Source organism: Pseudorasbora parva, chromosome 20 (assembly GCF_024679245.1).
Source record: "Pseudorasbora parva isolate DD20220531a chromosome 20, ASM2467924v1, whole genome shotgun sequence".
Taxonomy (NCBI): Eukaryota; Metazoa; Chordata; class Actinopteri; order Cypriniformes; family Gobionidae; genus Pseudorasbora; species Pseudorasbora parva.
Window position 1 is genome coordinate 34,340,429 of NC_090191.1, and position 24,349 is coordinate 34,364,777.

Below are 24,349 nucleotides of genomic sequence, written 5' to 3' on the forward strand. Positions count from 1 at the left end.
TCTGCAGTGAGTTGCGCAGCTGTGGTTTTATGTGTTTTGGACAAATATCTGGGTTCTGACCTAGACATCCCCTTCAGACAGCTTCCTCTTGAATCGATAGTTACTCCTGTTTGATGTGGTTCGTCCTACCTGGTGGTATGCCAACATTACCTTTCACAAATGAGGCAACAGTTTATCCTCTTTTGAACTCTGATATGTCTCTCATTATGTTGTGTGGATTGCAATATTTTATGTACAGCTGTTCTATTGCTCTGCTATTTAAACCTTCACATTCTCCTCTTACGGATGGAATGTAAAACCAGTGAATATTGGCCCCCAGACCATATATATATGGGCGTGTAACCTCCAAAACTATATTGGCCAGTGTTTCAGTTTCATTGTCCAGCCCATGTATAAATGTTATGTCATATGTTAGTGATTAAAATTAATGGGGTTGGATTGAAAGCTGAGGTTGCGTTTATGATTCCATCTAGAGTTTAAAGAGATCAGGTTAACTGAGGGCTGTGAAGGGAATCTGGAGGTTTTCTACAATGGATCCTGGGGTAATGTGTGCTGGAACCAGATGGAACCAGACACAGTGAGTCTGATCTGTCAGGAGCTGAACTGTGGAAGAGCTGGTGCTTTTTTCAATTCTGTACCAAGAATGGAATCAGCTCCTAACTGGCTGGATAAAGTGAAATGTCGACAACACGATTCAAATCTGTGGCAGTGTCCATCGTCACAATGGGGACAGAATGAATGTAATAAGGATGAAGTGGCCAAAATCACCTGTTCGGGTAAGACAGTTGCAGTTTCCATCTCTAAAAATACAGCAGTAAACATTATTGAGAATATAAACTAAATTTATAAATAATATTGAATTAACTTGCGATTACAGAACAGGAGAGTCATGAGTCCCCTAGAAGCTATTTGTCATGCTCCACATCTCCACATCAGAGACAGTGTTCAGGTAAATTAATTTGATGTACAAGAAAATAAAAATCATAACAGCCATATGTGATGAATGTATGTGATTTTGTTCTGGGGAACCAAGACCCTGTCCCAAATGGCACCCTAAACACTTGTAGTCTTCATAAAGTCTCCACTTTCGTAACATAATGCCGCTTTGACTGTCGGGAAGAAGTTTGCTGTGGAGCTCACAACAGTGCGGGCTCAGCAAAAGTCCACATTAAAAGCGCATTTAAGTCCCAAAAGGGGTGCTTGCGAGCACACTTCTGAATATCCCTGTTCTGACAGAACTCTGTTGGCCTGATGTGTTAATAATGTCTTGTCTATTATATGTTTATTTTAGAGCATGTTCCTCTCAGACTGAGTGGAGGGGCCGGCCGGTGCTCTGGGAGGCTGGAGGTGTATCATAACGCTGTGTGGGGCTCAGTCTGTGATGATCTGTGGGACATCAGCGATGCTCAGGTGGTCTGCAGGCAGCTGGGTTGTGGAGCAGCACTGAGGGCTGATGGGAATTCAGCCTTTGGTGCTGGTGAAGGTGTTGTGTGGCTGAACAGAGTCGAGTGCAGAGGGAATGAGATTCACCTGTGGGACTGTCCTCTCTCCCTGAAGAACCACACTGACTGCTCCCACAAAGAGCACGCTAGACTCACCTGTGCAGGTCACAGCAACACACTGACTGATATTAGTCATTTCTAATACCATTTGTGTATTCATATTAATAATATAAATGTGTTTGTGTCTGTTTTTCCAGATTTGTCAGTGTCCACTACTCCTGCCACAACAACATCAGCTTCTCCTCCAGTTTCTCAGACAGTGCGCTCCAGCTCAACATCAGTCACTCCTCCACAAACTCCTCCAGCGTCTCTCTCCGTGCCTGTGATTGTACTGGGAGTTGTGCTGTTACTGCTCTTAGTGCCACTGCTTATACTGATTCAGCAGAACAGAGTGATGAGGAGAGGTAGGAGAGATCCAGAGACTGTCATATTATGTCTTATTCAGTGTGTGATCAGTCATGTGTTGTGAACTGACAGCAGGTTTGTCTGTCTACACACACAGCTCTCTCTAAGAGGAGACACAGTATGAAGACTGAGGTCGTTTATGAGGAGATTCATCATAGAGCCAGTAAAAAACACAGTGTTTTAACTCAGAGGGGTGAGTAAATGTGCTCGATTTGTCATGATCAACAGACTGATCACTTAATTAAAGGGGTGAGTGAATTCAAAAAATTATACTCAGGGCCTCACGCTCGATCTGAGCATAAGTTTGTTCCACTTTACTGAGTGTCCTAGACGTAAAAGCAATTGGCTTTTCCTACCCATCGGTGCACACGTGATATCCCCACTCCCACCCCATAAGGGGATGCATCACATGTGCGACGAATTGTAAGTCTGGATCATAATGTGTGAATACAGCTGGTGAGGTAAGGAGATCCTTGACTTTCTGAAATGATTTTTCACATGCCATACTCCAGCACCATTTCTTTTCTTTACATAAAAGAGCATTGAGGGGTTCAAGACAGATGCCAGATTTGGAATGAAATGGCCATAGTTGTTGATCATCCCAAGAAAAGAGCGTAAATTACATTCATTGGTTGGTTCAGGTGCTGTCATTATGGGGTTGATCTTTTCTGGTGATTTGTGTAATCCAGCTACACCGATGTAATGACCCAGACACTTCAATGATTGTCTGAAAAATTCACATTTTTCACACTGCAATTTCAGGCCATATTTCTTCAGTGTAGTGAATACTTGGACTAATGTTGTAAGGTGTTACACATCATCTCGTCCTGTTATTAGTGTGTCATCAAGATACAGTGAGTATTTAGACTTCCAAAGACAATTTGAACCATTGCTTTCTGAAATAATGCAGGGGCAATCCCAAAAGGTAAGAAACAGAATAGCCCTTTTTGAGTGGATATCTCGAAGAAGCAAGAGCTTGACAGCTTACTGAATAATTGAAAACCAGCCAGAGATGCAAAAAGATGTTCTATGTGTAGAATTGGGTAGTGATCTACACCAGTGTTTCGCAACCTTTTTTCAGTCATGGCACCCTTTGAAAATTCTAAGGGTGCATACTTTACACTAGGGGTGTAACGCATACTTTACACTAGGGGTGTAACGCATACTTTACACTAGGGGTGTAACTGTACAGATTGCTCACGGGTCGGTTTGTATCATGGTTTTAGGTTCACGGTTTCAGTACTGTAAAAAATGCCACCCTTCATAAATGGACTCTTACAAACTCCCCCACCTCCTTTCGTGATTTAGACCGCTCCAAAACTTTTCGCGGAGTTGTAAACAGGATATCAGTGAGTGAGGAAGCAGAGATGCGCTTGTATATAGTTTATTAACATTTTAAAGTTAGTCAGAAGTGCCATGGACAACAGCTTTGTGGATTGTGTGTGCATGCAGCTGATTGTAAGTTTTTCTCGTCATTGTTGATTCATATATTGCTAAGAGACAGTAACGAGCGCTACCGTGGCATTCCGTCTGAATTTTTATATTAATAATTAGGTTTGCACATTATGTTGTTGCCTAAATACCTTTTTTTAATGTATTATAATCATCTTGAGTTCTCTATCAGTAAAGTACTTGATGCTGCACTTGTATAGCCTAGAAATCTAGACGCACCCTAGCGGCAGCAAATCTAATCTGCCCGCGAGTGTCGTCTAGCAACTCTCAATACAGTTCTGAGCTGTAAATGCCAAACTCTGGGTGGGCCAATCACATCGTGTATAGAGTCGGTGGGCTTAACATAATGACGACGGCAAACTTGCGCTTGCGTGCTTCTAGTAAACACAGAAACTGGCGAACGGTAGGGGTTGAAAGACTTCCGATTTTTTAAAGTCGACATTTATGTGATGAAAGTCGAGTCGGCATCGACTAGTTGTTGAGGACGTTATTCATGAACAAATAAGCCTTAACCTTGGGCTGAGACTCGAGCACAGGTCTTTTTGTGCCCAGGACAGCTATGGCATATGACACAGCACTGCCCATAAGGTTATTGGTCCTACATAACAGCTTCTATATCAGTTCTTTTGTTTTATGGTTGTTATATTTCTCACAGATTTCTGCTCGTTCTGAATAAGATACAGATAAGTAGCACAATAAAGATAACATATGAATGCATTAGTAAGTGATTGCATGTGAATTAATTCTACCTGGCAGCGTCTCTAATAGCGAAGCTGTGAGTTTTAGTTATCAAGAAATATATGCTAGAACTTTTCAGTTTCTAAGCTATTTTATTGATTAATAACAGAACAGTGTTGATACATTTCTGCGCTACTGAATGGTTTTGTATGAGTGCATTTAAGTCCCAAAAGGGGGGCTTGCAAGCACACTTCTGAATATCACTGCTCTGACAGAACTCTGTTGGCATCACGCGCAATCTCCGCGTGATGTGTGATCGGCTATATGTGTGTGTTGTAATCATAGACTGTAAAAAAATATGGACGTAGTGTCCGTGACGTCACCCATAGGATTCCGATAAAGCCATCTTGTGAGTGAGTCATCGCGCAGCTCATAATAACTATAGCTTAATATATATATATATATATATATATATATATATATATATATATATATATATATATATCATATATAGCTATAATAACTATAGACGGCAGATAAATGGCTATCCACTTGTAACCACGCCCTTAATTATGCAGAACTTTAAGTCTTTATGTAACGTAAACGAATGAGTTATAAAAAAAATTCACCCCCCTCACAGTTGTCATGAAGATCAAAATTAGCCTTATAGGCCAAAACCACAATTTGTACCAGGCTGTAAACATGTTTTTTTTCCTGCTGTAAAGTTGAGAATTTTAACATGGGGCTTACGTTTCCATATAACATGTGATTCTGCTCCCTTCTGGAGCCTGCCTCTAGTGGCCAGTTAAGGAATTACAGTTTACATTCCTTCCGTATTGGCTTCAAGAGAGATCGCGGGAGGTTGCCGCTTGGTTGTAATGCAGCACGCATTAGTTTAACGCGATGATTAACTTACGTGTACAAGAAACCTGCATTCTCCCGATCAATTTTGAGCATCCAGATGGTATAATCAAACGTGTCTTGTGGAGAGCTCTCGGAGTATGCATTTATTTGTCATTTTTAACTGTTCAAAACAGAGCCTGCGTGTCAGGAAATTGTTTATCCTGTTGCGCCCTCTATAGGCCAGCGACTAGTCGACGTCAAGCTTAAAGCTTCATGACAGAGCATTAAAGTCGACTAGTCGATTAGTCCCCTTCCAACCCCTAGCGAACGGCAGTCTTTTGAATCAGCTTTGACCACGACACTGTGTGTGTGTGTGTGTGTGTGTGTGTGTGTGTGTTATTATTATTATACAACCAGGCATAACATTATGTGATTGTGTTGGCCCCCCTTTTGCTGCCAAAACAGCCCTGACTCATCGAGGCATGGACTCCACTAGACCCCTGAAGGTGTGCTGGGGTATCTAAGATTTTAGGCACCACAGGCCTCCATGGATCAGGCTTGTTTTTTTCAGCACATCCCACAAAAGCTCGATTGTGTTGAGATCTAGGGAATTTGGAGGCCAAGTCAACACCTCAAACTGGTTGCTGCGTTCCTCATTCCTGAACAATTTTTGCTTTGTGACGTGGCATATTATCTTGCTGAAGAAGGTCACAGCCACCAGAGAATAATGTTTCCATGAAAGGGTGTACATGGTCTGCAACAATTCTTGGGTAGGTGGTACATGTCAAAGTAACATCCACATGGATGGCAGGACCCAAGGTTTCCCAGCAGAACATTGCCCAGAGCATTAAACTGCCTCCGCCGGCTTGCCCATAGTGCGTCCTGGTGCCATGTGTTCCCCAGGTAAGCAACGCACACGCAACCGGCCATCCACCTGATGTAAAAGAAGACGTGATTCATCAGACCAGGTTACCTACTTCCATTGCTCAGTGGTCCAGTTCTGATGCTCACATGGTTGGCGCTTTCTGCGGACTGTCTTTCGGCGGTGGATAGGGGTCAGCATGGGCTCCCTGACTGGTCTGCAGCTATCAGCCCTACGCAACAAACTGTGATGCACTGTGTATTCTGACACCTTTCTTATCAGAACCACCAGTAACTAGGTAGCTCAACTGTTTGATTGGACCACACGGGCCAGCCTTCGCTCACCATCAATGAGCCTTAGCTGCCCATGAGCCACTGGTTCACCACTGTTCCTTCCTTGGAGCACTTTTGATAGACACGGACCACTGCATACTGGAGACACATACTGGATACACAAGAGCTGCAGTTTTGGAGATGCTCTGACCCAGTAGTCTAGCAGTCATAATTTAGCCCTGGTCAAACTCGCTCAAATCCTTATGCATGACCATTTTTCCTGTTTCTAACACATCAACTTTGAGGACAAAATGTTCACTTGCTGCCTAATACATCCCACCCACTAACAGGTGCTGTGAATGATGAAGCGATAGTGAGTGTTATTCACTTCATATTTCAGTGGTTTTAATGTTATGCCTTATTTGTGTGTGTGTGTGTGTGTGTGTGTGTGTGTGTGTGTGTGTGTGTGTGTGTGTGTGTGTGTGTGTGTGTGTGTGTGTGTGTGTACAGAACGGTACCAAATGCAATCAATAATATTTAACAGTAGGCTTGTTTTACATGCGGAACCAAGTTCTTACACGAACATTGTATTCTGTTGTATTTTATCACAAAATAGGCACGTCAGTTCAAGGCATGTCACAAGTAAGGGTGATCATGGAAAATAATCCAAAGAATAAACATGAATCAACATCTGAAAGTATGTTGAGGATGCATTACAGATTACAGAAATGTATCATGTCGTGTAATCACTCAATCAGTGTTTCAAAGGCTGAAAGACGTCTTTCGAAAGAGGCAAAAACTGCCTTATGTGCAATTTATGTTTCCATACAATGTGTTTAGAGTGTTGATTATATCTCAAAATAAATAGTAACTGCATTTAGGCTACTAGTTTGGCCTCTGTTTTAACCTTTAATGCTCAAGTAAGTGCTCCCTATACAGCATTATCTTTAAGACACTTTTAGTCGTAATTTCTTTAATTTAAGGACAGATGTGTTCAGTTAACCACTGTTTAATAAATTAAATTTTCTGCTGTGCCGAACCCATAACGAAACGTGACTTCAAAATGAGAGATATCTACCGAAATGTCAGATTTGTGTACCGGTACACCCCAACAATATTTTTCTTTATTTTGTTGTAGATGACTTGGCAGAAAACTATGATGATGTTGTCATCGTCCGGCAGTTCTCCAGTGATAAAGCAGGTGTGGGTTTTAAATTACTCTTCTACATTAGAACAGGGTTTTTTTAGCCCTCTTTTTCCATCTTATAGTAGCATGTAAAGTATGAAGACTTTTTTCATGTAATTAATAAGACACATTTATATCAGCGGGTGTTGAGGAGGAGTATGATGATGTGAAGAATGTCGGGGAATATAAGAGTGACACTTTTGGTACGTTACTGACACCTTTTTTTACTGAATCATTCTTGTTTATTATTCTTTATAATAGCTTTATAGAATTGATTTCTCTTGTTCTGTTATCACAATAGTACATTTAAACAGACTGAAAACATTGTGTTTGTTATAATGCCTTTTAAAGCAAGTTGATCCATGAATTTGCTCTTGTTTTCTAATAACAGACTATGACGATGTGGAGGAAAATCCAGGAAAACCGGGGGGAACTCTGTAACTCAAACCACACTCACCGTCTCAAATCAAAGTTTTTAAGTGATCTGCAGTTTACGTGTTTAAGATCCTCTATACTGTATGTTTAGCTTGCAGTTCAGCAATGTTTTATGTTGCATTTTGTATTGAAATCTAATTCAGCTAAAATTTCTGAGACAAAAAATGCACTGCTTTCAAAATGTTAGAATTTTTTCCCCTAGATGTTTTTGCAGATCATGTTTTTTTGTGCTATTTCGCAAGATTGATACATTTTAATGAAGCCTTAGAAATTTGAGAGAGGGAATTTTTTTTTGTTCTTTACCTTTAAGCCGCCAGCACAACCGTCTTTAACATTTCACTGCAACTTCAACTATATAATTCCTTTTTTAAATGTAGATCACTGCTGTGAGCAATTATCAGAAAAGCATGTTCACTTTGACTGTCTAAAACTGCTGCAGGACATAAACATTACATGCCGTCTGAGCTTTTTAATATGGACACCCTGTTTGTTTTACCGTTTTAGATTTTCTTAATTGTTATTTTGAATTGATGCCCATATTTTCTATTAAAGAGTTTCTGATTATGTGCGTTGAAATGTTTTGTTATTTATATTTTTTGGGGGAAATTGGGACAGCTGTCCGTTTCATCATTCAATGATAGAGATACTAATTATTAATTATATATAATTAATATTACTATTTATAATATTAATTATGTATCTCCTTTATTACTTTATCATTGATTAACGAGAGACATCAGTGATATATCTCTGATCCACTGTAGAATTAAAAGATTTTTTAATTTACGGTAAAGATAAGTTAAGATAAAATGTTATTTTATTAGCTTAAATTTATATTTAAGATTGTGTGTGTGTGTGTGTGTGTGGGTGTGGGTGTCTGTCTGTCTGTCTGTCTGTCTGTAGTGGACACACTAGAGAATAATGATGATGTCATCATTGATTGACAGTGCTCTCAAGGTGAAATGGTCACACAACAATCATGAGTTTCTTCCATTAATGAATCATTGTGGTTTCATCAGATAGAAATATAATATCCCCCTCTCATGAGGGGAAAGACAACAATGACATCATTGACACAAGCTGTATTAAATTACTATTATTATTATAATTATACATTTTTTTACATGTTTAAAGAGGGGGATCAGGAGGAGTATGATGATGTGTGGAGTATCACTGGAGATTTGAGAAACTTGTTAGGTAACCTCTTTGTCTTATGATTCCTTTTTAAATATATATTTAAAGTAACTCTATGTAAGGAATGTATACCAGTAATCACAAAATGGCCCTGTTATGGCACTAGACATTAAGAAATCATGTTAATTTCAAATACTTGACAACAGTAGTACGGCCAGGATATTGTCATTTAAAAGTTGGAATAATACATTTATATGTATAATAATAATATTGGCAAACATTCGAAACAATACATTTTACAGTTGCATTTGATTCTTTTTTCAATATTCTTCAATAAACCACTTAAATATGGCTATTAATATAAATCTAAACCAACATTATAATTTCTAGAAAACTTTGTTCCCTTGTGATACTGCACGAGTACTTGCATTGTTGGTCTTATTAATTTAAATAAGAAAGACTCTATGGGGAAAAACTCCTTTTTCTCAGATACTGGAGTCTATACAATCACACAGTGAATACTGTATCTCGATTGGTTCAAAAAGTTAAAGAAACGAATAACGAGCCAATGGTGAGCCAATGGGCGGAGACTCAAGCTATAAAAGCAGCTCACGCTTCGAGCAGCTGCAGCACTCTCCGCTCTTCACCGCTCTGCAGCAGCCAGATCAGCTAACCGCTCTCAAGCAGCTCTGTTGCGACTCAGAGTTCTATCGCCTGCTGTCCAAAGCGGTTGAACCCACGTGCAGCCACTTAAACTAATGGTTCCTGTCTGGACATCGTCAAGCTCCGTTTCAGCGGTCAGCGCCCTTCTTTTCAGAAGTTCACAGCGAGCTGACAAAATCATGGTGCACTCCCTTCTCAGCCCACCTTCATTCTTCTGCCTTTCATGCTCTCACCTTCGTTGGCGGCACCAGGCAGAAGGGTTATGAGAAGTTACCTCCTCTGGACGAGGCTGTGGCTTCACGTTTGTGTACGCCTGCCGCCATTGGAAAACCAAGGCCGCTTATCCATCTAAGCCCTGTCATACCACTTTGGACATCGCTGGACGTGCGTACACATCGACTGTTCAGACAGCTTCCGCTTTACACTCCATGGCAGTTCTTCAGGTGTATCAAGAGAAGCTCTTTAAAGATTTGGATGAGGCTGGACACAACTCTGCCACCTTCAGAGAGCTGCAAAGGGCCAGATCCATAACATCCACAAAGACCATGGCTCAGGTCATGGGTCGCTCGATGTCCAGTTTGGTGGTGTTGGTGAGCCACTTGTGGCTTAACTTGACTAAGATCAAGGACGTGGATAAAGACGTTTTCCTTGACTCGCCAGTCTCATCCACCGGCTTTTTTGGACCCGCCCTAATTGCTTCTGTATATGGTAACGGTGCTATATAACACTTCAGTCATCCCAAAGAACTGGGAAGAACCACTGAAGAACCACTGAATCACCAGGATTTGGTGCTATACAGCATTTAAAGTGGTTCCCCTATGATTACAAGCCAAAGAACCACTTTTAGTACTATATAGCACCGTATTTTTTTTAGAGTGTAGATGACGGTGTATTCATATGCTCTTTGTGTCACAGCCCATCGCTGAATCCTAGATGACATGACATTTGGGGAACAGCTTTTAACTCATTAAACAAAGACAACAAAGGTTTATGGTCTGTAACAATAGTGAACTTCCGACCATACAAATACTTGTAGAAGCATTGTAAGCTGAACATTACAGCCAACTCTTCCTTGTCCAACTGTGAATGATTCCGCTCAGCTTTATTCAATGTCCGTGGCATAAATCCAATGGAATTTTCCCTACCATCAGGCATTTTACGTGAAAGAACTGCACCTAAGCCATAAGGAGAAGCACCACATTATAAAACCCCATCCTTCTGGGGGTCATAGTGGACCAGAACTTGTACTAAGTGGATCATTTCCTTAGACTGAGCAAAAACAACGTCTTGTTCCCCACCCCAGTTCCATTTTGCATCTTTCCGCAGCTACTTGTGCAAAGGGGCTAACACAGTAGACAATTTGGGCAAGAATATATTGTAGCAGTTTAACAGTCCTAAATAGGCCTTCAAATCTCTCACAATCTTTGGCAAGGGACAGGTACATTTCACATTAGTTGCAGGAATTATTTTTAACAAAACAAAACAAAAAAATGTATCCTCTGATTAGTGTAATAAGGGCTTACTTGTGTGCTGTAACAGTGTTAAGAACATTCACAGTTAGTTATCAGTGTATTTATCTCGACTCTGCAGTTGTTGGGCTTTGATGCTGTAAATAAACTGGAGAGTTTCCTGTCTTCTTTAAGTCAAATATGTTTGTGTGTGTGTGTGTGTGTGTGTGTGTGTGTGTGTGTGTGTGTGTGTGTGTGTGTGTGTGTGTGTGTGTGTGTGTGTGTGTGTGTGTGTGTGTGTTTACACATCCGTCATCTTGATACAGAATCTTGATGGGTGGGGAGGAGGAGTTCATCTGCTCTGAAAGTTAGATATATATGGATAATGTCATAAATGCCTCCTCTGATTTGTCACTGAAGTTGTTTGATGATTTCCTCTGTTCTGTCTAATAAGGTAACAGTGAGTGTGATTGGCGGTTGTCGGACCTCTTTCTCTCTCATTAAGGGGCTCAGAGGATGCCTGTACTTCTGTATCATCAGTGCGGAGAAGCTTGAACTGGATGTTGAGTTAATCGAGCAGAAGGAGATGGAGAGATGCCTGACACTCATTTTACTGTCTTCAGTTATAATACTCATCACAGCTGGTAAGTACACAATGAATGATAAAGATGAAGTCATTTTTTTTTTTTTTTTTTTTGAAATTATGGGATAAGACAATTATATTTACTCACTTAAAAAAACTGTAATGAGTTTTTTTAGATGTCTGTAATCGCATTGTCAGAATATTTTGAACTTGCTCCTTTGATTAATAGACATTTTCTCTCTCTCTCTCTCTCTCTCTCTCTCTCTCTCTCTCTCTCTCTCTCTTTATTAATTATAATATACCATCAAACCTTAAGAGGTCATTTATTGTTGTTTTTTGTCTGACTTTAACATTGAAAATGTTGTCTTGGGGGGGTATTGTGTTGGCGGAGCTAAAAAGTCTGAAAGGAGCGCGCAGCTATTGCCTTGAGAGTGTCTGAAAGCTGTGACATACTTAGAAAACGGGAAAAAAAATGTTGAACGACTTCTCTAAAGCCTTCCGGGAGAAGTGCTGTTTTGAATCAATTGGCTCGGTGGGCGTATCTAACTGCCAAAGTCATGTAACTTCAGTAAAAGAGGCTTTGTTACGTCATCGATGTTTCGAAACGTTTCGAAATGTCAATGGTTCCATTGCTGGGGGGGGGGGGATATGATCTCTGTGAACCCATGAATCATGAGTCACTGAGAACCATTGAACAACCTGATCTCTTTGATGCCAATCACATCGTGTATAGAGTCGGTGGGCGGGCTTAACATAATGAAGGCAGATTTGTGATGGTTCCGCGTGGTAATGAAAACTAGAAGCTGGTGAACAGCAGTCTTTCGAAACGGCTTTGGCCGTGACAATGGAAAACTTGGAATTAAGCTTTTCTTTGAGGAAAAAACAAAGAACGGCACTGAAAATATGTTCTGAGTTTTGCTGACCACATATGGCAAAAGTTTAATCTGTCAACTAGCTCTGCTTCACCTTCTTCATTGCTGGTTGGTTGTAGCGCTATCCTATTACATACAGAGGGACTTTGAAAGACAACCGTTCATCCTGCCCCGCGGATTAAGCCCTTCCAACGGTGTGTTCCCAGACCCAACTTCATCTTGATGTGGGTCTGAGGCTTGTCAGGCTATCTGCCCATCACTAGACTTGACTTGACTTGAACAGACCTGACTCGAACCAAACACCAGGGTCACACAAACAGTACTCGACAAGGAACAAGGCAAACATGAGGGCTTAAATACACAGAGTCTAATGACTAACAAGACACACCTATAAACAATGATCAAGACCAAGAACCAATGACAGAACAGAACTAAGAACCCACAAGACAATGGGCTTGTTCGACATCGGCTGCGGCTGGATGTATCCAATCGGCGAGAATAGCCGCATGCAGGTGGGGAGGAGCTGCAAATGGAGACGTGAAGTCGGACACTTTGGCCCTGTCCCTAATGGGACACTTTGTGTGAACTTTCAGTCTTGTGGACTTACAATGGTCGCTGCGTGCACATGTCTGTTAAAGGGATCCCATGGTGTTGAGACTTGTATGGCTTAATATAACATAAATGATGTCTCTTACTGAATTATGTGGTAGAAAACCCATGAAAGATCTACGTTATTTAAAAAATCGATTTTATATTTGGACCATGGGCGGCGCCATTTTGTTTGCGTTCTAGGTTGATGACGTAGAGTGGTTGAACTCCTCAATCAGCTGGCGTTACCCGTTGCTATTTTTACCACAACGCAACTCGAAAATTGTTTCAGAGTTAAACAAAACAAATGAATTGCTTTGTAATTGTACTTAAAACACACTCAAACATACATGTGCACACAAACTCACCTACACAAGTCACAAACAGATCGGCGGGCGCGCACACACACACCTGACTGCTCTGTCTCAATCGCATGCATCATCACCAAAACATCCTGCCTCTCTTCCTCACGTTACTTTATCCCATCGTCCTACCTAGATATTTCCCTCTGCTGGTCACATTAGGCATTATAGTTAATCTACTATCAACAGTCTATCTGGGGAACAGGATGTGTTGAACAGGATATACACAGGGAATAGATTGAGGGTTATGTATGCGCGCGCAGTGCGTGCGTGTGTGTGTGTGTGTTCGCGCCGATCTGTTGGGTTGTGTGTGTGTTCGCGCCGATCTGTTGGTGTGTGTGTGTGTTGCTGTGTTCGCGCCGATCTGTTGGGGTGTGTGTGAGTCTGTGTGAGAGAGAGAGTTTGTGTGCACATGTATGTTTGAGTGCGTGAAGTCGGACAGCTGTTTGTAAATCGGCTTTACTCGTTATTGCGGTGGAACGTGAGACTGAATGACTGCACTCGAACATGTCCACTATGGTGTCGGACAACACTACAAATGTCCGTCCCTTCAAATAATGCCCTATTTAAGGGTATAGGGTCGATTTCAGATTCAGCCCCTGTCGTGGAGACTGAGCAGCCCAACATCTCGATTGAGACAGAGCCTGTCGTGTGCGCGCCCGCCGATCTGTTTGTGACTTGTGTAGGTGAGTTTGTGTGCACATGTATGTTTGAGTGTGTTTTAAGTATAATTACAAAGGAATTCATTGGTTTTGTTTAACTCTGAAACAATTTTCGAGTTGCGTTGTGGTAAAAATAGCTACGGGTAATGCCAGCTGATTGAGGAGTTCAACCACTCTACGTCATCAACCTAGAACGCAAACAAAATGGCGCCGCCCATGGTCCAAATATAAAATCGATTTTTAAAATAACGTAGATCTTTCATGGGTTTTCTACTACATAATTCAGTAAGAGACATCATTTATGTTATATTAAGCCATACAAGTCTCAACACCATGGGATCCCTTTAAGTCCACAAGACCAAAAGGTGTCCCATTTGTCATTTTAGTTCTCAGAAGGGTGCTTGTGAGCGCCCCCTTTGAGGTCAACATGCGCCCACGGAGAGATCGGAGCTTTAGCTTTAATTTCTACATTTCCATAACTGTTTATTTCACACCGAATTAATGAGTTGTTCTACATCTGCGAGAGTGCCCCTTACTTCCTGCTCTCAAAAGCGCAGATTCTGGTCCCAAGATCTCTACTGTGCAGACTCTGTCCCAAATCTGAGCAAGATGTCAGCACCATATTCGGACCTCCGGAGGCTTCAATTACTTCAGGGGAAGAGAATGAAGTCATGTCGTCCATATTGTTTTACGGTCAATGGTGCAGCATGGTGGAGCCGTTCTAGAGAAACTGCACCGACTATATTCCCCGGCTGCACTCGTGGTACTTTGATGCCATGCGTCACTGTCACATGGCGTCTGCCAAAATTTCTAATCGGCATGCACTGCTTCAAGTAAGCCACCAATTGGTCTGCACATCACTGCATCAAGTCGAACAAGCCTAAAATAAACCGATGACAACATGACACAAGATCACATGAGGACATGGAAATCACATAACCAGGAAAAATAAGAACCAGGAAAAAAAAAAACACACAGTGACAAAATACAAAATTTAAAATACTCACTGTTTCAAAAATATAGAAATAATACAAATATGTGTTTCCATGACAAGGTAGTGGTATAAACCCTGTAATCATATTTGAAACTATTTACAGCTTAAATAATAATGCATTTTAAAATATTTGATTTGATTTAAGTGCTTTTATAAAGTCATAAGCTTCAAATTTCTGTCTTTAAACACTACTTGTTTTAATAAAAAGGAGGGAGTTGGCATACATTTTTTGTTAGTCATCATACAATCATGTTGATTGAGCTCAACGTTTTGCCCGTTGTCCCACTTTGTTATGCTAAACTCTCAACGCGTTAATCTCTCTCATTGTTATTTTTTAATATTTAGGCCATGTGAATGTGAGGCTGGTTGGTGGTCACAGTCGCTGTGCTGGTAGAGTGGAGGTTCTTCACAGAGGTCAGTGGGGAACAGTGTGTGGTGAAGGCTGGGATTTGGTTGATGCTGCGGTGGTGTGTAGAGAGCTGAACTGTGGAGAACCTGTAGATGCTCTGGGTGATGCTCCGTTTGGATCAGGATCAGGACCAGTCTGGATGAGCTACGTCATGTGTACTGGATCAGAATCTACACTGAAGAACTGTGGGTCATCAGGATGGGGTTATAGTGACTGTAATCATAATAAAGATGCTGGAGTCATCTGCTCAGGTAAAGTATTTTACATATTAAAATTCATATCTTTGTAAGATTTGTTGTGCTTCCATGTTGACTTCTAATTTTTATTTTTGACTTCAATAATAGATACATTTCATATTTGTGTATGTAGGGGTTTACTTTTGTGTTTTTACATTATTTATTCATTAAAAGACTAAAAATAAAATTTATTCTATGCACAAATCATTATCTTGAAGCCCCATAAATAAGCCATGCTTTTGTTGATCTGTGTTTTATTCAGAAGTACGTCTTGTTGGAGGTTCTCGCTGCTCTGGGAGGTTAGAGATACTTGATGATGAGTCGTGGGTGTCAGTGTGTGCTGCTGCCTTTGACCAGCAGGATGCAGAGGTTGTGTGTAGAGAGCTGGACTGTGGAGCTCCTGTACAGGTGCTGGGAGAAGCTGCTTTTGGCAAAGGAGACGCTCAGATGTGGACACAAGAGATTCAGTGCAGAGGAAATGAGTCTCAGATTCACCTCTGTCCAACATCACCATCACATGAAAACAACTGTTCACATGAGAACAACATTGGTTTGCTGTGTGCTGGTAAAATTTCAAAGTATAACAAAGAACATTTTATTTTATTTTATTATTGCATTTAAAATTTACACTCGCTTTTCCTCCTACATTCACACAGACATAATAAATGTGAGACTGGTAAATGGGACCAGTCGCTGTGCTGGTAGAGTGGAGGTTCTTCATAGAGGTCGGTGGGGAACAGTGTGTGGTGTTGGCTGGGATTTGGCTGATGCTGCAGTGGTGTGTAGAGAACTGGACTGTGGAGAACCTATAGATGCTCTGGGTGATGCTCATTTTGGACTGGGATCAAACCCCATTTGGATGAAAAATGCAATGTGTACTGGTTCAGAGTCTACACTTAAGAAATGTGAATTCTTACAATTAACCGATCTTAATGTGTGTCCTGATAAGAACGCTCAAGTCATTTGTTCAGGTAAGCTAAAGCTAAAAATCCTGTCTTAATGTATAAAACAATTGACCTCTTGGTAAGCCCCTCCCCTCGAACGCAGATGAGCCAATAGCAGTTGAGTATCAGTTGCACATCCACTGGGACTCTTTTAGGCTCTTTTAGGGTTCAGTTTTTACAATGTATGGTTCAGCAGCATAGAGAAAAATTGGAAAATCCAAAGCTCTCATCGGTTTGATGGCGATTTTTGCTACAAAAATTGTAAAACGATGTTCCTGGGGTACTGTAACACTGACTAAAGTGATCATGGGAGAATTTTCTGGTTGTCATAGGCCTACTCTCATTAAGGGTGCGTTCACACTTGTCATGTTTGGTTCGATTAAAACGAACCCTGGTGCGGTTGCTCGGTTAGTACGGTTCATTTGAACATATGTGAACGCTGCCATCCGAACCCTGGTGCGCACCAAACAAGCGGACCGAGACCGCTAAAAAGATGGGTCTCGGTCCGCTTCCAAACGAACTCTGGTGCGGTTCGATTGATATATGAACGCAACACGGACCAAAGACATGTAAACGGACCAAAAACCGGACGTATAATGTCACAAGATGCCACGCATAATGCAGCTGATTTGATGACGCGGAAAGATCGGTGTACGTTATCCAAAATGATTAACTTTAACGTTAGAGGGCAAACGTAGAGCAACGAGGAAGAGCCTCATCAATATTTGGTCTGACGAGCATGTTTCGAAAATGCTATAAAAACACACAAAAAGCATACCTGGCTCTTCTCATCAAAGTCCCTGTGTTGCCCATTATTAGCAGGTACAGACGACAGAACGGCCGTCTCTTTTGCACAATGGAGGAAATCCTGCTGCTGTTTTGAATGTTTTGAACATTTTATGAGCTCTTCATGAGTTCTCAGCGGGTAAAAATAATGCCACATGTACACGCATAAAATGATCGCGTTTAATCCAGCACACAGCGTTGTTGTGAACATTTCATGAGCTCTTCATGAGTTCTCTGGTAAAAAAAATAATGCCATATGTGTTACACACGCATAAAATGATCGCGTTTAATCCAGCACACAGCATTGTTTTGAATGTTGTGAACATTTCATGAGCTCTTCATGAGTTCTCTGGTAAAAAATAATGCCATATGTACACGCATAAAATGTCCGCGCGTGTAATCCGCACACAGCATTGTTTTGCATGTTCGGTAAACGAGCTCCTACGTCATATAAACCGACCAATCAGGTTGTGAGCGTCTCTGTGCCTTTGGTTCGGTAACTTTAGGTTCGCTGTTAAAAATGCCCGTGTGAACGCTAAGCGGACCAGGACTATTATGTTTGTTTTTGTTTTTTGGTCCGGACCAAACTAACCAAACGAACCGAACTACAAGTGTGAACGCACCCTAAGTTATGATTAGAGTTAGTAAGTGCATGCTAATATACAAACTGAAATAACTAGTATATAAATAACTGAAATAACTAGAAATAACATGTGCTCATGAAACGTTGACAGTTTAGGTCAAAAACACATAAACAAAGGTCTAGAGTTCAGTGCATCTCTCCAAACTGATTAAATGTACATTAAATTTAATCTTACCCTGTGCTAGGCTACATGAACAATGTTGATCCTGGATGTTGTCAGCTGCCATCGTGGCAACCGTAACATGAAGCTTCTCCCGTTTGCATCGAAAATCGTTTATATATCCCTCTATGTCATATTTAGGTAACACTTTACAATAACAGAACATAATCATGTATTATTAATACATTAATTAATAATAGTTAATTCAGTATGAACTCATGATTAGTTTTAGATATGAATTAATCATGTACAAATGAGGAGCTATCCTAAATTAAGACATGAGTCATAAGGATTTGTACATGAATAACAGCAGCATTAATACATGTTAGTACATGTTCGATAATTAATGCATAAATTAACATGTATCGGTAAACTAAATCAAACCGGCTCTCCTATAAGGAAAAACACCTATTTTGACTTTGAAATACATTTTCAAATTAATTATTGTCATAATTTAAACCATTTTTATCAGAAGCTTCATCATAAATATTACTGAAAGCCACAGGATTAGTTTTTCATTACTTTCACTTAACATCTAAATCTGCTATGTTTTATCTCAAAGGGTCTCAGTATGTTTTGTGATCTCTTTCCCATCAAACTAAACTACTGTGACTTATAACAGTTCCTGAGGAATCAGTCCCCAAAAAATAAACAAACAGAAAACATGCAGTAAAGTCAGGAAGTTAGGGAATGTCTGCTGATATCCGTACCGTTCTCTCTCCACCCGTCATGATACTGTACCTCCATTCTCTTAACTGGGCTTAATACTAGTTACATGTTTATTTGATAGTAAGTTTATGATTAAACATGAGCTGAATTTTTTTATAAGTAGTTAACAGTGAATTAATCATGATGTGCCCCCTCAAGTAAAGTCATGACATAGTCATACATTAACAAGCCATGAGTTGATGTTAGTGTATGGTTAGTTAATCATGATTTTGTAATGACTTGTTAATGATAATCTAACAGAGAGAATTTTTGAATGAGACTTTAATGGCACGTCTTATGCCCCGATCAAACACAGAATGTGCTTTTGCAGTGAGAGACGCCTTGTTTAAATAGATTTCTGTTGGCAGAGAGCGTTATGCACTCCGCTTATGTACACTGCGTTTTTGAAAGTGATTTTTTTTTAGTAAAAAAAGGACACAATAAACTTCATAAACCATCAGTAAAATTTTGCCATCAATCTGACGGAGTTTGATTGTGTACATTCTGTGTACAAAAACATCTTGGCATAAGGTTTTAAGACTGACTGACAGAGCTGTTACTGTATGACAGTAAGCAACTCCATTTGTTTGTTTAGCAATATACTAAGGAGGGCTGGGCTTACCGATAGGTCAATTGCAACAAAAGCAGTCATTATTTGATTTTTCATGACCATTTTCCACCTTTTTGACCACACACTGTTAAGTTTAGACAAATAATCAGGGCCCTTGTTAAAAACAAAGTTTGAAATCTTGTTTCTAATGCTACATTCTAATGTCCTGAAAGGATTCATTCATAGACATTGTTTACATGAAAATGTGGGCAGAATACAGTGACAATAACTATACGCCATTTTGTATCTTACTTTACAGGCCTTTGGACTGGGAAAAAGTTTTGCTGACATGTATAATATGTTTAAGAAAATATGATTTCTCATTGATAGATTGATTATATGGCTGTGTCATTAGTTCTATAACTTTAAATTTAGTTCTTTCTTGTGTTAATCTTTCAGAAGTCAGGCTGGTTGGAGGTTCTCGCTGCTCTGGGAGGTTAGAGATACTTGATGATCAGTCGTGGGTGTCAGTGTGTGCTGCTGCCTTTGACCAGCAGGATGCAGAGGTTGTGTGTAGAGAGCTGGACTGTGGAGCTCCTGTACAGGTGCTGGGAGAAGCTGCTTTTGGCAAAGGAGACGCTCAGATGTGGACACAAGAGATTCAGTGCAGAGGAGACGAGTCTCAGATTCACTTCTGTCCAACATCACCATTAGAGGAAAACAACTGTTCACATGAAAATAATGTTAGCTTGTTGTGTGCAGGTTTGAGCATTTCTTTAATAAATGGAATTTTAATTTAATGTTCCTAAAATATCAGTTAATTTTAGCAGTTAGTGTGATACTTTTTCCCTCATTCTTTCTTGTTATCAATATGTCTTTGGTCCCTCTTAATTTCATTTTATAGACAATATGAGAGTGAGGTTGGTTGATGGTCCCAGTCGCTGTGCTGGTAGGGTGGAGATTCTTCACAGAGGTCAGTGGGGAACAGTGTGTGATGCTGATTGGGATATGACTGAAGCTGCAGTGGTGTGTAGAGAGCTGGACTGTGGAGAACCTGTAGATGCTCTGGGTGGTGCTCATTTTGGACCAGGATCAGGACCAATCTGGACAAATCGCATGCTATGTTCTGGTTCAGAATCGACACTGAAGAACTGTAGATCAGCGGATTGGCATATTTATGACTGCGATCATACAAAAGATTCAGGAGTCATCTGCTCAGGTAAACTGCTCCAAACCCTGCCCTGTTTTACATCACTGATGATCCACCTGCTTCATAGTATACCAATGACTTTGTTCTGTGGAGCACAAAATTAATTTATTTTTATTTCCTTATTTATTACTGTCATTATATTGAAAGAAAGTCAGATGAGTTTGGATTGACATGAGAATGTAATTATTTTACTCATTTCTCCTTAAGAAGTGCTGCTTTGTGGTAGACCTAATAATGACAATAATTAAACATTTAGATAACAACCAACATTAAAATGTTTCTCATCTCTTGCTGCTTTAGGTGTCAGGCTTATTGGAAACTCCAGCTGCTCTGGGAGGTTAGAGATACTTGATGATCAGTCGTGGGTGTCAGTGTGTGCTGCTGCCTTTGACCAGCAGGATGCAGAGGTTGTGTGTAGAGAGCTGGACTGTGGAGCTCCTGTACAGGTGCTGGGAGAAGCTGCTTTTGGCAAAGGAGACGCTCAGATGTGGACACAAGAGATTCAGTGCAGAGGAGACGAGTCTCAGATTCACAACTGTCCAACATCCTTACACAAAGACAACTGTTCACATGATAATTACCAGGGGCTGTTATGTGCTGGTGAGTTTAAAAAAAAAAAATGATAGTAATATCATACCTTTTACTCATAGGGTGCATCTCAGTCAGCTTCCTAGTTCAGTAGTCAGAACACTGACCAGGGAGCCAGTCATTTTAAGGGCTGTCTGAACCACGAAATCCTTTGAGTGCACTGAAATTTGCGTTCCCTAGAAATCTCATAATGCATTCCAAAAACAGATGCTCAATATGTTCCCTAAATAAAAATTCTGAATTGCAAACCAAATCACATGAACCAACACAATATCAAGACATGCGATAGAAGATTTGAAAAAGACAGCCCGTTATTTAATATGTCAGCATAAACACACTGTAAAAATGTTTTGTTGGTTTAACTTAAAAAAGTAAGTAACCTGGTTGCCTTAATTTTGAGTTTATTGAAATTAAAAATTTGAGTTGATACAATGAAGGAAATTTGTTTAATAAATAGAAACTCAAAATATTTTTGTATCTGAACCACATAAAGAATGTGATAAATCATGAAAATAGCACTATTTGGCATGTTTCACTGCGTCATCAGAAATAAAACACACACAATTACCCAATATGCTTACAAAATCTTTTAATAATCTTTTAATAAAGGTTGTCGAATCTCAAAAAAATGTCATTGTATTAACTCAAAAGTTTAATTTCCATGAACTCAAAATTTTAAGGCAACCAGGTAACTTTTTTTCTAAATAATTTTTTACAGTGCATCAGTTGTGAACAGTCTAGTTAATATTTGCAATTAATATTTGGCTAAAAGGTTGCAGAGAGATTAAACAATAATCAAAGTATATTTCATAACATATTTAAACAGCATAAACATTTATTTTTCTTTCACTTAGATAAAAAGAATTTGAGGTTGGTTGGTGGCAACAGTCGCTGTGCTGGTAGAGTGGAGGTTCTTCATGATGGTCGGTGGGGAACAGTGTGTGGCGATTTTTGGGATATGACTGAAGCTGCAGTGGTGTGTAGAGAGCTGGACTGTGGAGAACCTGTAGATGCTCTGGGTGGTGATCATTTTGGACCAAGATCAGGACCAATCTGGATTGGTGGTACATATTGTACTGGATCAGAGTCTACACTGAAGAACTGTGGGTCATCAGGATGGGGCATTCATGCATGTACTCCCAATTTTGATGCCGGTGTCATTTGTTCGGGTGAATAATTTAACTGATTGCCCATGAATTTGTAGTGACATAAAGAATATTGTATTTAGTTTGGAAAACTGTAAATGTTTGTATGGTTATTGTATTTAACTATCAAACATTTGTTTGTGTCTACTGTGCACTGTCATTCCTGTAAAATGAACAGGTCATAAAGCTTCCAGACTTGTTAATGGATCTCACCTGTGCTCTGGGAGGTTAGAGATACTTGATGTGGTAAACCAGACGTGGATGTCAGTGTGTGCTGCTGCCTTTGACCAGCAGGATGCAGAGGTTGTGTGTAGAGAGCTGGCCTGTGGAGCTCCTGTACAGGTGCTGGGAGAAGCTGCTTTTGGCAAAGGAGACGCTCAGATGTGGACACAAGAGATTCAGTGCAGAGGAGACGAGTCTCAAATTTCATTTTGCTCAGTATCATCATCACACAAACAAAGCTGTACAAGGGGCAGTAATGTGGGACTGATCTGTTCTGGTAAATTGTAAATTTTCAGTGTCTCTTTGTTTGCGTTTGATGCTCTCTGACAGCTGCATTATACTATTTTATCCTCTATGTTCTGTATTCAGGTTACACAGATGCCAAACTGATGGACAGTTCAGACTCTTGTTCTGGTCGAGTGGAGCTTCAGTACCTCAATGATTGGGGCACAGTGTGTGATGCATGCTGGGATATGAGAGCTGCCAATGTCCTCTGTAGACGGCTGAATTGTGGGATTGCTGTGTCTGTTGTGGGATCAGACTGGTTTGGAGAGGGAAGTGGTGAAATCTGGGCTGATGTGTTTGATTGTGACGGGAATGAAACAAAACTCTCAGAATGTTCCATCTCTTCATGGAGTCGAGCTGAATGTTCTCATAGACGAGATGTTGGAGTCATCTGCTCTGGTGAGGGGATTTTATTGAAGCCTAATTTTATTCCTCTCCTAATACTATTTCCCTTTCAATATCTTAATTAAATGACACATCTTTCACTCAGGTTCCTCTCTGGCTGTTCATGATGGTCTGGTGCGGTTGTCTGGAGAGAGACAGTGTGAGGGGGAGGTGGAAGTTTCCATCCATCAGGTCTGGAGGAGAGTTCTGCTCGACTCCTGGAGTCTCACTGAATCCTCTGTGGTCTGCAGACAGCTGGGCTGTGGCTCTGTGCTGAACTTCTCCGGCTCCTCTTCATCCAGTCCTGAACTCAGTCATGAGTGTGTGACGGGCTTCCAGTGCTCTGGGAGTGAAGCTCATCTGGGGAACTGCAGCTCTCCACAAACTCTCAACTGCAGCTCCACACAACAGCTGTCAATCACCTGCCTTGGTGAGAAGAGCAACATCTGGGCAGATTCTTCAGTTGTTAGTGATCAATAATGTGTTTTTCTCTCTCTGAATATCAGGTCACGGGTCCATCAGGCTGGTGGGTTCTGGGGGAGACTGTGCAGGGAGGCTGGAGGTTTTTCACAGCGGCTCATGGGGGACAGTGTGTGATGACTCCTGGGATATTAAAGATGCCCATGTGGTGTGCAGACAGCTGCAGTGTGGAGTGGCCCTCAGTAACCAGCAGGTACCAGCCTGGTTTGGTCCTGGTTCTGGACCCATATGGCTGGATGAGGTGGAGTGTGAGGGGAATGAGACGTCCCTGTGGAACTGCTCTTCTCCAGGCTGGGGAAAACATGACTGTCAACACAAGGAGGATGTAGGAGTTGTGTGCTCGGGTAAACAGTTCAGTGTTTTGTAAAATTGTTATTCCGTACTATATTTTTAGGGATATTTCAGTCACACATATACTCCTGGGTAAAAAAAAGGACAAAAAGTTAAGCCCAAATTTGCAATATATTTATTTTTTAATGGTTTTAACCACTAATCACTTGTCAGAAAATTTTACCAGAATTATACAAATAAATACTTAGTATAGGATTGCTTTTCCTTTTGTTTTCTTTAAATCTTTAAGCCTTGTGAGTAAACTTGCTGACAGCTTTTTACAGTATAAGAAGATTCAGTATTGTTCTACTCAATGTCCATGGCTTGA

General features: G+C 40.6%; 1 protein-coding gene across 1 annotated transcript in view; it reads left to right on the plus strand.

Moving 5' to 3' along the window:
• The window catches only part of LOC137049122 (uncharacterized), an 85,110-nt gene that overhangs the window by 12,665 nt on the left and 48,096 nt on the right, over positions 1-24,349 (plus strand). The window contains 11 exon segments of the mRNA XM_067427505.1: positions 15,287-15,601; positions 15,849-16,151; positions 16,243-16,522; positions 19,793-20,139; positions 20,282-20,596; positions 20,888-21,187; positions 22,030-22,344; positions 22,508-22,819; positions 22,912-23,226; positions 23,318-23,680; positions 23,718-24,035. Of these exon segments, the coding sequence (XP_067283606.1) occupies positions 15,287-15,601; positions 15,849-16,151; positions 16,243-16,522; positions 19,793-20,139; positions 20,282-20,596; positions 20,888-21,187; positions 22,030-22,344; positions 22,508-22,819; positions 22,912-23,226; positions 23,318-23,680; positions 23,718-24,035 (3,483 nt within the window).